The sequence below is a fragment of the Centruroides sculpturatus genome, unplaced genomic scaffold (genome assembly GCF_000671375.1).
Source record: "Centruroides sculpturatus isolate CEXI.00-Female unplaced genomic scaffold, Cexi_2.0 scaffold188, whole genome shotgun sequence".
In the NCBI taxonomy this organism is placed as follows: Eukaryota; Metazoa; Arthropoda; class Arachnida; order Scorpiones; family Buthidae; genus Centruroides; species Centruroides sculpturatus.
In genome coordinates this window covers 46,180-62,749 of record NW_019384404.1, presented here as the reverse complement: position 1 = coordinate 62,749, position 16,570 = coordinate 46,180, and the positions used below count along the sequence as shown (strand labels likewise).

Here is a 16,570-nt window from a genome sequence, read left to right as displayed (position 1 = left end):
TGTAATTTTAGATTGCTTGCTTCTAGTTAAAAGATCTTTATAAATTTTTTTATATGGAGCTAAGCACTTATGAAGAATAAAGGAAGTATGGAATAAGGGAAAAACATCTGGCAACATCAGAAGCAGAAGCGTCGAGATCTGGCAACATTGAAACAAGTTTTGAGAAGGACCATGTGTATCGACAGAAGGCGAGAAAAGAAAATTTACATACTTAAGTACTAATAGTTCACAAAAATAATAATTTTCATGAACTATTATTACTTAAGTATGTAAAAATTTATTACATTTCATGTTGTACAAGGGTTTTACCCAATTCTCGAACCGTGTCAGAGTGAATCCGTGCTATAGAAGTGCCATGTTATACGGGGGTTACCTGTATATACATACACATACACACACGCACACACACACACACTTCCATGTAATGTAATGCTCACTTTATGTTACTTTTGCATATTGTTATTCCATTTTCTGTAAGAAAATATTAGTTCATATGTAACATTTCATGTCACTTTATTTGACTAATAAAGAATAGGTGCTATGGTTAGAGAAATTTTCTTGTTCACAGTATTGTGACATTAGGGATTTTCATTCCCCTTATTGTTATTAATGTGTCAAAAAAGTGTATTTTCTATTAAAATTAAAATCTAACTTTGAAACTTTGAACTTTAAACTAAAAACAAACTTGAGGCAGGTTTGTGAAGTGACCTGAAAATGTTTGTTGGAAGAGCAAAGCAGTTCTGGAATATGAGTTAAGATATTGTTATTACTGTGCTGAAATTTGTTTCAGCTTAGATATTTTAATTTAATGGTTTTCTGAACTTTGAGGTAAAAATTGCAATTAGGGTTTATGAATTTTTCTAAGGTATTTTATATTTTAATTAGTGTTTTTAGGAACTTCTCAAACTTTTAGGGAAGAACCAACGGTATAGATTGTTGGTATAGATGAAGAGCTTAGAAGAGAATATGCTTACAAATAATTTTGTCTAAGATGTCATAAATATATTGCTTATTCTGTTTAACTTTTAAATTTTTATTTTATTACAGTCTTATTTATTACTTTATATTATTATTGTTTTTTCTATCATAGCATAATTTATAGAATAACATAAGGTTATAGAAGATTTAAAAAGTAACTAGCAGTACTAGTATTATACTAGTAGACAGCTGAACTTTTATACCAATTAGCCAATTTACATATCAACCTCACACAAAATTTTGCACCAATTAATAATATTATGTGGAGTTCATATTCTTTGTAAATAAAAATAAATGTATTTATACTTATAAATGTGTTGATTTGTATTTATATAATACTAGCTTACCCATCACGCATTGCTGCGATCTCAGAAGAAAGGAAATTCAAGCAAACTCATTATGATAAAATTCAATTTACATTTTATCATTTTTATTGAAACTTATTATTATTATTCATTTTCATCGGGAAAACATTTCAAAGTGTCGTTTCAATTCTATTTATTTATTGGAGTGCTTGTGGATACACGATATTTTTTGTTTTTCCGTCTGGTGCGTACACGAATAAATCGGAAGGTTTTCCGACGCGTGAGCCGGCCACATACAGTTGTCCATGCGAGAAGCACGGATTCTCCAAATTTAGCCCACACACTCGCAGCGATTGTCAGAAGTGCGATATTCCCCATTTATATATATATTTTTTAATCCTTTATAATTTTAATTATTTAATTGCTCCTTCCTCTCTTCCTTGGCATGTTGTGAAATTTCTGATAGTTGGATAATAAACCGTTTTATTGTAATTTGTCTTTTTAAATTATTTTGAGTCGATATTAAAATTTGGAAAAGGGGGGATACCTAGATCGGTAAAATACGCGAATTTCCTCCTACAACTTCGGTTGTTGTTCGGGGTACAGTTAAGGTTTTAACGAAGTTCGAGCGAATACATAATTAGCAAAAAAAAAAGTTGAAATAAAGTGATTAAACAAAAATTATTACAAATATCGTAAATAACAGTTCACAAATGCATATATAGAGATATTTTTTGAAGGGGGAAATGGTCTTCACAATTTGAAATCGATCGAACACACTGTGCTCCAATGCTCATGTAAACGCACGCCATCTATCGTAGGATAAATGTCAAAAACCTTCACGGGAGTGTATTAAAAAACTTTCCGAAGTTTTATGGCAATCGTACTATGCCACAAACCTTCACCGGAGTATATTAAACAACTTCCCAAAGTTTCACGGCAATCGGATAAACAGTGTGGTAATGCATGAAGGACAGACAGACACACACACACACACACACACACACATTCATTAATATTATATATAGATTGTACATGACTGAAATTAATTTTTTAAATCAAAATCAATGGCAATCAAAACAGTTTAGAAAATATTAGGGCTGTTGTGTGCAGCATACCCTCCTGCAACAGCACTGTTAAACAATGCAGTACCACCTCCAAGACCATCTACCACTCAGAGAACAGTTCTGCTTATTTGCTTGCTGTTGCATCTCATGATATAATGAAATGCTTGAGACAGTACTATACTTTTTAACAGTGCTGTCATAAAAGAGCATGTGACAAAAATTATTATAGTTACAGAGCAAGATATACAGTAGTCTGAATCCTGTAAATGTTAATATGAAAACAACAAAAATTTTAAATCTTAAAATTAGTTAATTAAATTTTTATGAATGCAATGTATTTTAAGTAGTTTGTTATGTAAAAATATAGTTATGTATTTGGGGATTTATAATATGAACTGCCATATTACAGAATCACAAGCCATCATTGCTGTTTGGCATTCATACAGAACAATTTTAAACTTTTGGATTCTTCATTTTTTTAAAAACACATGCATTTGTGTTAAAATCAAGATCAAGTGCACATTTTTTCTATACTTTCCTTTTTGTTAATTGTAATACCATCAGATCACACTTTTCAACTATTATTTTTGAATAAATCAGCAAAAACATTATTCTCTACATTATAAAATTTGGCTTCTTGTTTGGTTCAATTTTAGTTCAGTCAAACTATATGTCTTGAAATAGTCACACAAAACATTTGACATCAAGAGCTATGACAAAATTATTAAGGAACCGGAGGGACGTATCTCAATCACCGGTGCTGCTGGGGACTTCACTTGTGACTATAATTCTAAAATTACCAATTTGATTAACATGTTTTTTTGTTCATTAAAGAAGACTAACAGCTGGATAATTAACCTTAACAAGAAAACTTCAATATTAATGGAAATGCAACATTCTCCAATAAAGCAGGGAAGACCACCACTCAACAGAACCAAATCACTAAGTGCAACAACTTCACAGCAACAAGTTCCAAGCTAATTACGGATTATAATTTACAAACAGATAAAAATCTACATTCTACTTCTGAGAAGAATGAGAGTATTTGTGAAGATTTAATTCAACAACACACTCAAGATCATTCAGGTGAGCCATTCTTATCATCTACCTCAGTACAGGACCCAGATAATCTGTTAGACACTTCTTTGATAGTTTTATGGAACAAAATTTCCAATCTTATAAAAGTATCTAATGATAAACTATTTAACCAAATTACTTATATTAAAGAGGAATTGAATTTAATCCACGAAAACCTACATGAAACCAAAGAAAGACAAACAAAGATGGAAAAACAGATTACTAAATTATGTCAACAAATTGACACCTTGCAGATTGAAAAAGACTTCACACAATTTAAAATGGACATAATAACTAATGATCATAACCGAAATAATATCATATTATACAATTATCCCATTTTGAGAGCTATTACTAAGGAAGAAATTTATAAATTTATTGCTTCATTATTAAATACAGCATTCATAACATAGTTCAAGAAGATATTTTAGAGATAATTCAGTTAATGAAATTACCTAAATTGACTTTAAAAATAATTTTTAGTAATAATCAACTTCAAAATTCTGTATTCTTTACTTACATTTGAAAAAAACAACAAAACCAACTTGAAAATTGGGAAGATATCCAGATATCACCAGATCTTACAAAAAATTCAAGAATCAAACGTAAAAACTTACTTTCAACGCTTTATGAAATTCAAAAAATAAATCCATAAGCTAAACTACATAATGATATTATAATAACAGGAAAAGAAAAAATTATATATAATATCAATGAGAAAAGTCTGGTTTATGTAGATTCATTTTTACCATTTTCTAACTCAACATGTTCTGATAGCTGATATATTATAAAACAAACTCAAATGCAAAGTCACTCTATTCTTGAAAATAACTATCCAATCTCTGTTATAAACTGGAACTGTCAGAGACTCAAACATAAAACTTCATTTGTTAATTTTATGCTGGCCAAATATAAACCGGTCATTTTTGCCATGACAGAAACTTGGATTACAACTGACAAATTTTATATATCTAACTTCTCCAATAAATTTATGGTAGAAACCACTTTAGCAAGTAAATCAGTAGGTCCAAGAGGAGGTCTTTGCATGTTGATAGAAAAAGACTACTATAAAATAATCCAAGTAAAAAAATCTACTAATTATATTCTACTTCTTATTTCTATAAACAAAACTAAATTATTAAATAAGAATAATAATTTATTGATAATAATGATAACTTATATGCCGCCTGGTGATATAACTACAATTAATGAAATCTTCAAAAAGATCGATACATGGTACCATATAACCCTGTACATTATCATACTAGGAGACTTCAACTCCAGAATTGGTGAAATGATGGGCACCTAAATATAAGGGTTTTAATCATTTAATTCATAATTATCAAAAATCCAAGGATAAGCAAGCTAACAATATGGGGAAAAGATTAATAGAATTAATAACCAAATACAAACTATTTATATTGAACGAATGCATTAAACCTGATTTTCCAGCAGAATATACCTGCTTAACCAATATTGGTAAATCCACAATTGACTACACAATATATTCTGATCTACTGCTAGACTGCTGTATGGAATTCATGATAACTTCATTTGATATATTGGTGTATTATAAACAACTCAACTGACCAGATAATATGGTACAAATAACTCTTTATTAATACAACTAAACACTTCTACATCCAGCTGGTTACCTCGAGCTCTCTCACTCGCTTTCCGTCCCACCACCTCGGCACCTCTCGATTACATTTCCTTTGTTTTAAATTGTTGACATATATTATATTACATTTAATGTTTATCTAAATCATCAACATATATTACATCTCCCCCTTCTCTTTTACGGCTGATAATCCAGATACCGTCTTGGGACTCGTATAGGTCTGCCACTACGGGTTTTAGGAAGGTCCTCTTCACCCGGTGGAGAGTTTTGTTTGATTTCTAGCATTGGTTCATAAAGTTCCCTATTCCCGGATCCTGTTCCATTTTCCGTCCTGGGAATTTCTTCCACGGGAGTATTCTGGTTGGATGATCCAGTCGATTTCTCCTCATCGACGATCTGCAGTTCATCTTCCTAGGAGACTGTCTGGGGAATACACAATGGGTGTAAATGTATTCTGTTCCTGCGGAACGTGCCTCTTGGAGTTTCGATAATGTAAGATCGTGGAGTATGGTGAGCCTCCTTCACCTTTCCATATGTTCGCATATCTGACACCCAGACTGGCTGTCCTATCTTCAAACATGGAAGAGTTTTTACACCGTGGCGTCGATCAAAATAGGTTTTCTGTTTATCTGTCTTCCCTTTTTCCTTCCTCCTTACTGAAGCGAAATCAACCAAACGAGGTATCAATTGGTGATTATTTGATGGCAACGGTGTTCTCAATTTTCGGCTCATTAGCAGTTCTGCCGGACTATAGCCATTCTCTAATGGCGTAGATCTCATTGCTAGAAGCATCAAATAATGATCCTGCGACTCAGATTTCAAGTAATGACTTTTGAAATTTTTCACCATTGATTCAATGAATCCATTGCTTTGAGGGTATCTCGGACTAGAAGTTATACTTGAAAATTTATACTTTTCTGCAAATTTACGGTATTCAGAGTCGACAACCTGGGAAAATTGGGTGCCATTGTCACTTCGTACAACCTCTGGAATTCCATGTCTTGCGAAAATTGATTTCATGTGGTTAATTACTGACGACGACGACAATTCCTCCAATCTGGCAACTTCAAAATATCTTGAAAAGTAGTCAGCCATTATGAGATACCAATGGCTTTTTAGTTTTAGAAGATCTACCCCTACAATTTGCCAAGGTCTCTCAGGAAATTCGCTTGGGATAAGAGGCTCTTTATGATACTTTTGGTATTGGATGCATATTGAGCAGTTCGCAATCAATTTCTCAATGTTCGCCGATAAGCCTGGCCACCAAACAGACTCTCGAGCTCGGGCTCGACACTTTGTTATTCCAAGATGGCCTTCGTGTAACCTGTTCAATATTTCTCCTTGAAGCTTTTCTGGAATTATAATCCTGGAATCTTTAAATAAAATGTTATTTTGGAGAGTAATTGAGTTTCTGTGCTCCCAATATCTTCGTATTTTCTCGGGTATTTCGTTTTTCTTCGGCCAACCCCCTTCGCAATATCTCATCAACATTTTGCAAATTGGATCTCTCTCTTGTAAATACACGATTTCTGATAACCGTTTATCAGATGCAGGAAAGGTGTCGATAATATTTTGAACGTAAGCCTCAATCTCCTCGGTCAATTCTTCATTTCCCCGTTCGGGTATGGGGCTACGGGATAATGCATCTGCAATTATAAGCTGCTTTCCCTGTTTGTACACGATGCTATAATCGTATCTCATCATTCGTAGCTTCATTCATTGCAGTCTTGGAGTTAGACTGTCCAAAGCCTTCGACAAGAAAATTGGTATCAGCGGTTTGTGGTCTGTTTCAATATTCACGACTTTGCCCATTATGTAGTTGTGGAACCTCTTGCAAGCCCAAACAATTGCCAAAGCCTCCTTCTCAATTTGCGCATACCGTTTCTCGGTATCCGACAATGTCCTAGATGCGTAGCAAATTGGAGACATGTGACCACTTTTACTCTGATACAACACAGCCCCAAGACCGTAAGATGATGCGTCACAGGAAATATATGTTTCTTTCTTTGGATCATACATCGATAATCCTGGAGTTTGACATAGCTGATTCTTGATCTCTTGGAACAATGTTTCCTGTGCTGGCCCCCATAACCATTTTATGTTGCTCTTTAACAGTTCGTACAGAGGGTTTGCAACATCAGCCATCCTTGGTATGAATTTGTTTAGGAATCCACTCATGCCCAAAAATCTTTTCAGCTCTGTGACAGAGCTAGGTCTTGGGAGCTTCGCTATTGCTTCTGTTTTCTTGGGATCAGGTTTTATACCTTCATGCGAGATTACATGTCCGAGAAACTTGACTTCTTTCATTCTGAACTGACATTTTCCCACATTTAAAGTCCACCTTGCATTTTGAAGTGTACGAAGAACTTCATGCAGACGTTTATCATGTTCTTCTTCTGTGGCCCCAAATATCACGAATTCATCCATTAGTCCTACAATTCCAGGGCCCTCTGGTATTGTTTCACGTATTCTTTTCTGAAATATTTCAGGCGCCGACTTAATTCCAAACGGCAACCGTTTAAATCTGAACCTCCCAAAGGGTGTTATAAATGTTGTCAAGTAAGATGATTCAGGATCCAATGCAATCTGCCAAAACCCTGCATTAGCATCAATAATACTAAAGATTTTTGCGTTATGAAATTGGCTGAGTGTATAGTCGACCGACGCCATTGGAAAGTATTCTCTCTCAATGTTCTCATTCAATTTAGATAGATCGACGCAAATTCTTATTTCGCCTGATTTCTTCGGAACCAAAACCATTGGAGCACACCATTCTGCAGGTTCGTCTACTGCCTCGATTATTCCCTTATTTACCATCTCGTCCAGAGTTTTCTTGAGCTTATCTCTCAAGGGCAATGGTACTTTTCGAGGAACTGCCAGAGCGTAAGGCTTTGCTTCCGGTTTAAGTTTAATGTGATAGGGTTTCTGCACTTTCCCAATCCCCTGAAATAGATTGGGGAATTCTTTAAATGGATCGAAAGTAGAGTTTAGTTCTTGTATTCTTTTTACAAGATTTAACTGTTCACTCGCTTTACCGCTCAACAAGGAGTGTTCTAGTTTATCTATAACATATATGTCTTCTTGGATGCGGAATCTCTTATTTCTTAGCTTTTCCGTAAACACTCCCACAACATCCAGAGTTTTTTTACCAGGGCCGTGTATAGTTCTATTCGTTTCTCGTAATTTAACACGAGATAGCACTCTGTTATATGTCTCGTGTGGTATAACTGTGACATCTGCCCCTGTGTCGATCTTGAAGTTTAAAGGAATGTCTCCCACAAAAATGTTTGCATTCCACTGGTTAAGCTGTTTCTTAACGCTATTGTTCATATTACTTGATCCTTTAACTTGTCCTAGGAATGAACTTTGATTAGGTTCTCCTATTTCATTTATACTTACTTTAGCTTTACAGACCTTTGCGTAATGACCTACTTTTTTGCACTTATTACAGATCGCCTTACGTGCAGGGCAATTGAATTTAGTATGTTTCACCGGTTTTCCACACCAATAACAGGAATTCACAGTTTTGTTTCCGGTAAACGAATTGTCGGTAGCTTCCGGCTTCGAAAATACGTTCTTCCTACCTGCAGTTTTGCGTAATGCATATATGTTATTCCCGGAATTGTTCTTAAAAGCTTCTTGTTGCTTTTTTACTGTTTCAGCCTGTCTCGCAGTGTTTATTGCTTTCTCCAGAGTTAGTTCCGTTTCAAGTTGCAAACGTTCCGAAACCTTTTTGTCTCTAATGCCGCAAACTATTCTATCCCTAATCATTTCGTCTTGAAACGAAGCAGGAAAATCACACGTTTTAACCAGACTATATAATGAAGTCACGAAATTCTCCACTGTTTCTCCTTCTTCTTGAAACCGAGAATAGAATTTATATCTTTCGTATATAACATTTTTAGTTGGGACGAAGTATTTTTCGAATGCAGCCTTAACTTTTGAATAGTCATTTCTATCCTCTTCTGGGAGACTAAATGACGCCAAAATTTCCTCGGCTTTCTGTCCCATTAAATATATGAAAGAATTTACCTGGTCAGTTTCTTCTTTATTATGGAGTCCAGACGCAGTTCGAAATCGTTCGAAACGCCCTATCCATGTTCTCCAATCTTCCGGACGAAAATTAAAAACTTCTGGCGCTGGAATCTGATACATTTTCCTCTACGCTGCCACCATGTATTATAAACGACTCAACTGACCAGATAATATGGTACAAATAACTCTTTATTAATACAACTAAACACTTCTACATCCAGCTGGTTACCTCGAGCTCTCTCGCTTGCTTTCCGTCCCGCCACCTCGGCACCTCTCGATTACATTTCCTTTGTTTTAAATTGTCGACATATATTATATTACATTTAATGTTTATCTAAATCATCAACATATATTACATCGGACCATTTTCCTACAATAACAAAATTTTTATTAACCTCCTCAAAGAAGAAAAGTAATCAATTTAAAAATAGCCCAAAAATAAAATATAAAATGTCAAAATATCGAACAGAGATTGATAATCGTATGCTTACCATCCCAGAAATAACAGATACTAATAATGTAAAAATTTATAAGCTAATGATGACGATTTTAAATGACTACATATGCCTTAATAAAAATAAAAGAAATCTTCAAAATAAAGCTAAAGAAATATGGTTTGACTCTGATTGTTACAGAATGAAAACGAAAAAACAAGAGGAATTAAACAAATTTAGGCAAAATCCTAATGATCTTAATTTTGTAAACTACAAAAAAATAATACTTACAATAATTTATTGAAAACTAAAAAGTCAAACTATTTTCAAAAAATTGAATTAAACTTAATTAAAAATGATAATGATGGTAAATTATTTTGGAATGTTGTGCGGAGATTTCGTCCGAAACTAAACTTAACCGAAAGTTCTGTTAAAATAAACTATGATACTTGGAAGCACTTTTTTCAGAGATTCCTACAAATTCATATAGAGTCACCTTTAATAATAAGTAGTGAAGTCTACAACAACATATTAAAATCAGAATTTAATATTATAGAATTGAACGAAGCTTTTAAAAAAACAAAAAGCTAAACAACACCGGGTAATGATAACATTCCAACCGACTTTTTAAAATCGCTACTGCACAATTCCAGACTAAAATTACTGAACTTATTTAACAGTATGTACAAATCTAATAACTACCCTGAATCCTGGAACTCAGCAACTCTCATGATGATTTATAAAAAAGGCAATCAATCATCTCCTGAAAACTACAGACCAATAGCATTGTTATCCACTATAAGGAAATGTTTTACTTCAATCCTTGCAAGCAAATTTCAATTATGGATGAAAACTATGGAACTAGAAGTTGAATTTCAATACGCATTTATCACAAATAAAGGTACCGAATCAGCTATCTTCACTTTACTAATGATAGTTCAACTTCATCTTTTAAAAAAACATGGAAAAGTTTATGTCTCCTTTGTTGACATTCAGAAAGCATTCGACTCAATATATGTTCCATTATTGATACACAACTTGAAACCCTGTGGAGCAGGTGACCATTTTACTTCTGTAATTCGAAAACTATATTCAAATTATAATATCAGGATAAAACAAGGTAACAGTATCTCTCAATCATTATCTTTGTCCAGTGGTATTCTTCAGGGAGATGCTCTTTCCCCATATTTATTCAATTTTTACCTCATAGGCATAGATCATCTTTTCTCTGAGTCGACTGATGTAATAATAATTGTTAATAGGGTATATCATTACATTCTTTTTGCTGACGATCTTGTTCTCCTGGCTCCAACAAAAATTTCATTACAACGAAAACTCAATCAACTCAATAAATTTTTTCATTCGTTACATCTTACAATAAACCCAACAAAAACAAGTTTTGATATTCTGAAATAATTGCAAATTATCTGAAAAAAATACTCAAATATACCACAAAAATTCGTTACTACAAACTGTAAATGAAATAGATTATTTGGGAATCAAGTTTGACTGGAATTTAACTTTCAAAGCACATTTTAACAAAATGAAAGCCAAAGCAAAGCAGGCCATTGTATGTTCTAAACTGAAAACTTCCAATCTGAATATCCATATCAAATTATTTAACTCTACTATTATGCTAATTATATGTTATGCAAGCCCGATTTGGAGTCTAGACTACATTTATAAATTGAAGTACTTTCATATTTACTATATACGCAAACTATTTCAATTAGAAAGAACTATTCCAGGCTATGCTCTACAACATGAAGTGAATCATATTTGGCTATTCCCTTTTTTATTGAAATGTCTAATTAAATTTTATTATAAACTAAAATTTAAAAGCGATAATATAATAACTTATTTACATCATAAAAATATTAATCAGAGTAAAAATTGTAAATTTAATCAATAATACAAATTAACTAAAATTCTTACTTCATTTGGAGTATCAGAGCTTTTATTTCAAGACAAAATTCAAGACTGGAAATTTGGATATACACTTTTAATAAATTCTGCAATCTCTCAAGCAATAAATAAGGATCAAAATTTATTAAAACAAAGTACTTATCATCCATGGTATACTGATCTGCTACAATTTCTGTCTGTTCAATCCTATATATTGCAACAAATAGGTTTAAATGTAAAACATCTAATAATGCAACTATGACTAAATAAATATACTTTTTTTTAAGGATGCACTGATTAATCGGTAAGTAATCGGTAATCGGCCGTATCGGCCACTTAGCTGATTAATCGGTATCGGCCATTCCCCCCGATTAATCGGTTTCGATAATCGGCCAATTTTACATTTTGGTATTTTTGTTAGAATGTTACGTACAATGCTAGTAATAAAAACTAATAAATTTCTGTTATATATTTATTATTTATTACATGACAATCTGAATATTAAAAAAATTTTACTAATCAAATTATTCCTTTCATCAATACATATTATAAGTATAATATAACGTATAATATAAAGTTTAAACTTTACATAAGAAAAAGTATTGAATAGGTTAAGAAGAAAAATTAAATTTTTATTTGTTTCATAAGTTTAAAGTTTAAATACAAAACAAATATAAAACAAAATAAAATTTAATATTTAAACTGTAAAACCCTTAAATTACAATTTAAGAGTTTTACAGTTTAAATATTAAACTTTAAGGGTTTTACAATGCAAATTTTAAATTTAATGGTTTTACAGTTTAAGGGTTTTTGCATTGTAAAACCCTTAAATTACAATTTAAGGGTTTTACAATGCAAAAACATGAGAATTTCATCATTTTAAGGGCATAACCTATTTTTTGCCGGCTCATAAATGTTACCTCCAGTGCTGAAAATTTTTTCACTTTCAATAGAAGATGCTGAGGCACTTAAATATTTCATAGCTATTTTGCTCAAATTAGGGATAAATGTAAATATGTTTCTAATTCTTGATTGAAATGTTTGTTCGTCTGTTTGGTTTATTTTGCTTTCTTTCTTTTTAAAAACATGCTATTCTTCATTATTTCATTTACCAGAAGCTAATTCATCAAATAAATCAGAAAAACCTAGAAATTCACCTCCATCTTGATCACCTCCAGAAGTAGAAGCTACAGAATTTACTTCTTATTGAGATTTCTTCTAGCATATCCTCTTTTTGAAATTTCATTTTGAATATAATAAAAATGACAAGCATAAAGACTTGTTTTCTATATATGCTAAAATTTTTTTATTGGATTTTCTAGTTCTTCTGTTGTGGTATTAATGCCACTAAAGGAACTACTGATCTTTGCTTTTGATAAGAATAAATTCAGAGACTCTATTGTGGGAATTATTGAAGATGAAGTGGCTTCTCATTTGCTGGCTTTCCACAGTAATTTCTTTGAATGCTTTTACAAGTAGAACAATTTTTTCAATGAGAGACCACTGATATGGGCTCAACGTAGGAATTTTATTATCTATAGTATATGTGACAACGGCCTTTTGCTGTTCCAACATGTAGTATGTAGAATTCCAGCGAGTAGGAACATCTTGAATTAATTTGTGTTTCTGCAAACCTAACTTTTCTTGCAAATCTTCTAATTTAATTACAGCTACAGCAGAATGATTAAAATGTGTGACAATAGTTATACTAAATGTGATTATAGTTTTCACATCTTGTTTAGAAAATATGCATTCGTTTAGTGTCAGCTGCAGCATATGATAATGCTTCTAAGTTGCAATTCCTAATTCCAGCTACTAGATTTGCTGCAGAATCTCTTAGTACTAAGAATATCTTATCACTTGTCAACTTATACTGTTCAAGAACAATTTTTAACTGTTCACTGATTCGTGTAGCTGTGTGGGAACCTTCAAAGGAAACAATTTGCAAAACAGCTCTTTCCTGCTGAAAATCATCCTTCAACCAGTGAGCTGTTACACTTAAAAAAGGAGAATTGTTTGTAGTTGCTGTCCAAATATCAGCGGTTAAAGAAATATATTTTGTTTCTGTTAAACACAAAAACACTTCAGCTTTTTAAACAATGTCAAAGTTTCCATGCGTCAACAATTAAGTGTTGAGATTTATTTTATAACCAAAGGAAGAGATTGTTGATTTTGCGAGGATATTCTATCATCTCTTGTTTACCTGACCCGAGGGAGATGGAAATACCAGGTGGAGAAAAATGGGTTTTTCCACATTATAATTAACTGTATAATTAACTCTAGGATCTCACACTATTGATGCAATAAATTATTAACACTAATCGGCCGATTAATCGGTATCGGCCGATAATGCATGGCTGATTAATCGGTAATTGGTAATCGGCCATTTTGCTTATCGGTGCATTCTTACTTTTTTTATCAATAATATTTACATCGATTTTACAAGTTCTCATTGCTATTTCTGTCATTCCACTGACTTCTCATCATACCATTTAATTTATAACTGTCAAGAACTTACTAGTCTACAAGACCACTATAAAATACTCCAAATATGTAATTACAACTCTTTAACTGATTTCAAAAGGAGTTTAAATAATCTTAATAAGAAAAGCTTATATAAAATCTATAACTACTTTGTTAAAATTTCAGAAAAATTTATTGTAATTAATCAAAACATATAAACTCTTCATTTGGACAATGTCGACTACTTTTATATACGATGTTCTTGTAATAACTGATGTAACACTATTCATGTATATATATATTTTCAATAACCATAGAAGTTGTGTTTTACATTCATATCTATGTATATTAAAATTGTATAATTACAATTATTCTTATCCAGTTGTCTAGCCCCGTAACAGAGAAACTATTCTCTATCTGTAAACATTAATTTGTATATATAATTGTGTAATAAATGACAAATTATTAAGGAACCAATCATGTGTAATACAACAGTAAAAAACCATTAAGAATTATTGATAGGTCATTGAATTGAATTAAAGAATGTTCATGAAACAGAACTTTCTACCAAAATGTCAATTCAATTTTAACAACTCATTTGAAAATAGTATGTTCACTGGTACTTTGACAGTTAATGAAACTAGCCAAAAGTACAGTAGACCCCTTAAAAAACGGGTTCATGTGATACGGATTCGTATATAACGGCGAAAGAATTGCGATCATATTCATGTAAACACGCTAAAAGAGACTTGTATGATATGGTAAAACGTCATCGCCGACTCGTGTCACGACAGGATTAGTCAAATCTAGACCAATAGTGGATACTGCACAAACCGTTGAGTTTAAACGAGCAGCAGACCTACTAAAAACCATTTATTATTTAATGGCCATTAAAATTATATTTATATTAATGATGTCTTCACAGTTCAGCAAATTTTTCGCAGAAAAATAATTTATCAGGAAACATGCGCCCACCGTTCAATGCGCCACTCCATGACGAAAACAAGCTTAAGCAATGGCGTTGTCAAACGATGCAAGCTCAGTAAGTAATCTTACAATTTTTTGTTTATAGTATAGTTTATATGGATTATTCCCAAAAAATTATATGTGTTTTGGAAATGTTGAGTCAAATTAGTCTAGAATTAATTAATTTTATGGAAGAAAACCTTTCAAACAGCCATAGTCCATAAACTGCATACGTGCCGGCTGTGATTGGCTCATGTATTTAAGGACTCGTAGAACATGAATTTTATAAAACACAGAACGTATCTACTGTGCTATAGGGGTCTACTGTAATTAAATTTACTAATCATGTATAACTTTAGTATATATTTATCCAGATTCATGTGTTTTTACTTAATTTTGGATTACTTTTATTAACTGATAAATTTTTCATAAAAATTAGTTATCCAAATTATTCACAAATGAATAGTTTAAAAATTTATAACTGTAAGGCAATGTACCTATATATCTTTGTTTTGTCTTGAAATCTAAATCTAGTGCTAAATTAATAAGCATTTATCAATATTAATATAACAAGTCATAAAAACCAAATACTAAAGAGATTTCAGGAATCAATAACTTATTTGGATTAAACATTTTTTTTAAACTTATTACATGAAATCTTTAAACAAAATGAGGTAACTAACTAATTAATCTGTGTATCTCATTTTATTTAAATTAAAGATCTTAAAGAATTCCTCTGATTTTTGGAGATTTTAATAAACAAAATAATATTTGATAAAATCACTGCAAGTTATGAAGAATGTTTTTAGACCTTTATAGTCTCTCTTCAAATCACAACTATGCTCAGTTTGATTCAAATAATGTAGGATCTTATTGACTTTGATTCTGAATATAAAATTATTGGTTATAAATAAATAAAATATATTTAAAGTATTAGTCATAATAATGCACATTTAATTAGAAACTGATAAATTTACAAGAATTTAATATTTTATTCAAATAAAAAACAATCTTACCTCTGGATATATTCCTAAACTGCCATTTTCATTTGTATAGGGTGGTAACCAGAGTTTGATGTTATCTTTAAGTAATTTCTCACGAACTATACTTAATCTAAAATCTTCAGTTGCCATTTAAAAATCTGTTTAAAATGTATTACATTTATTAATGTTTAAGTAATTTTACTACATATTAACTTAAGAAATAACTTAATGCTTACATAACAATAAAAAAATTACACTTTAATATTATTAAAATATAGAACAATTTTNTATAATGATGTCACGAAATTCTCCACTGTTTCTCCTCCTTCTTGAAACCGAGAATAGAATTTATATCTTTCGTATATAACATTTTTAGTTGAGACGAAGTATTTTTCAAATGCAGCCTTAACTTTTGAATAGTCATTTCTATCCTCTTCTGGGAGACTAAATGACGCCAAAATTTCCTCAGCTTTCTGTCCCATTAAATATATAAAAGAATTTACCTGGTCAGTTTCTTCTTTATTATGGAGTCCAGACGCAGTTCGAAATCGTTCGAAACGCCCTATCCATGTTCTCCAATCTTCCGGACGAAAATTAAAAACTTCTGGCGCTGGAATCTGATACATTTTCCTCTACGCTGCCACCATGTATTATAAACGACTCAACTGACCAGATAATATGGTACAAATAACTCTTTATTAATACAACTAAACACTTCTACATCCAGCTGGTTACC

General features: G+C 31.9%; 1 protein-coding gene across 1 annotated transcript in view; it reads right to left on the bottom strand.

The window, feature by feature from the left end:
* Positions 1-16,003, bottom strand: part of LOC111618764 (NEDD8 ultimate buster 1-like) — a 75,342-nt gene extending 59,339 nt beyond the window's left edge. Inside the window, exon 1 of the mRNA XM_023360338.1 lies at positions 15,868-16,003. Coding sequence (XP_023216106.1) covers positions 15,868-15,984 — 117 coding nt within the window. The 5' untranslated portion in view covers positions 15,985-16,003. The remainder of the gene's footprint in view (positions 1-15,867) is intronic.
* Between the last annotated feature and the right edge of the window lie 567 nt (positions 16,004-16,570).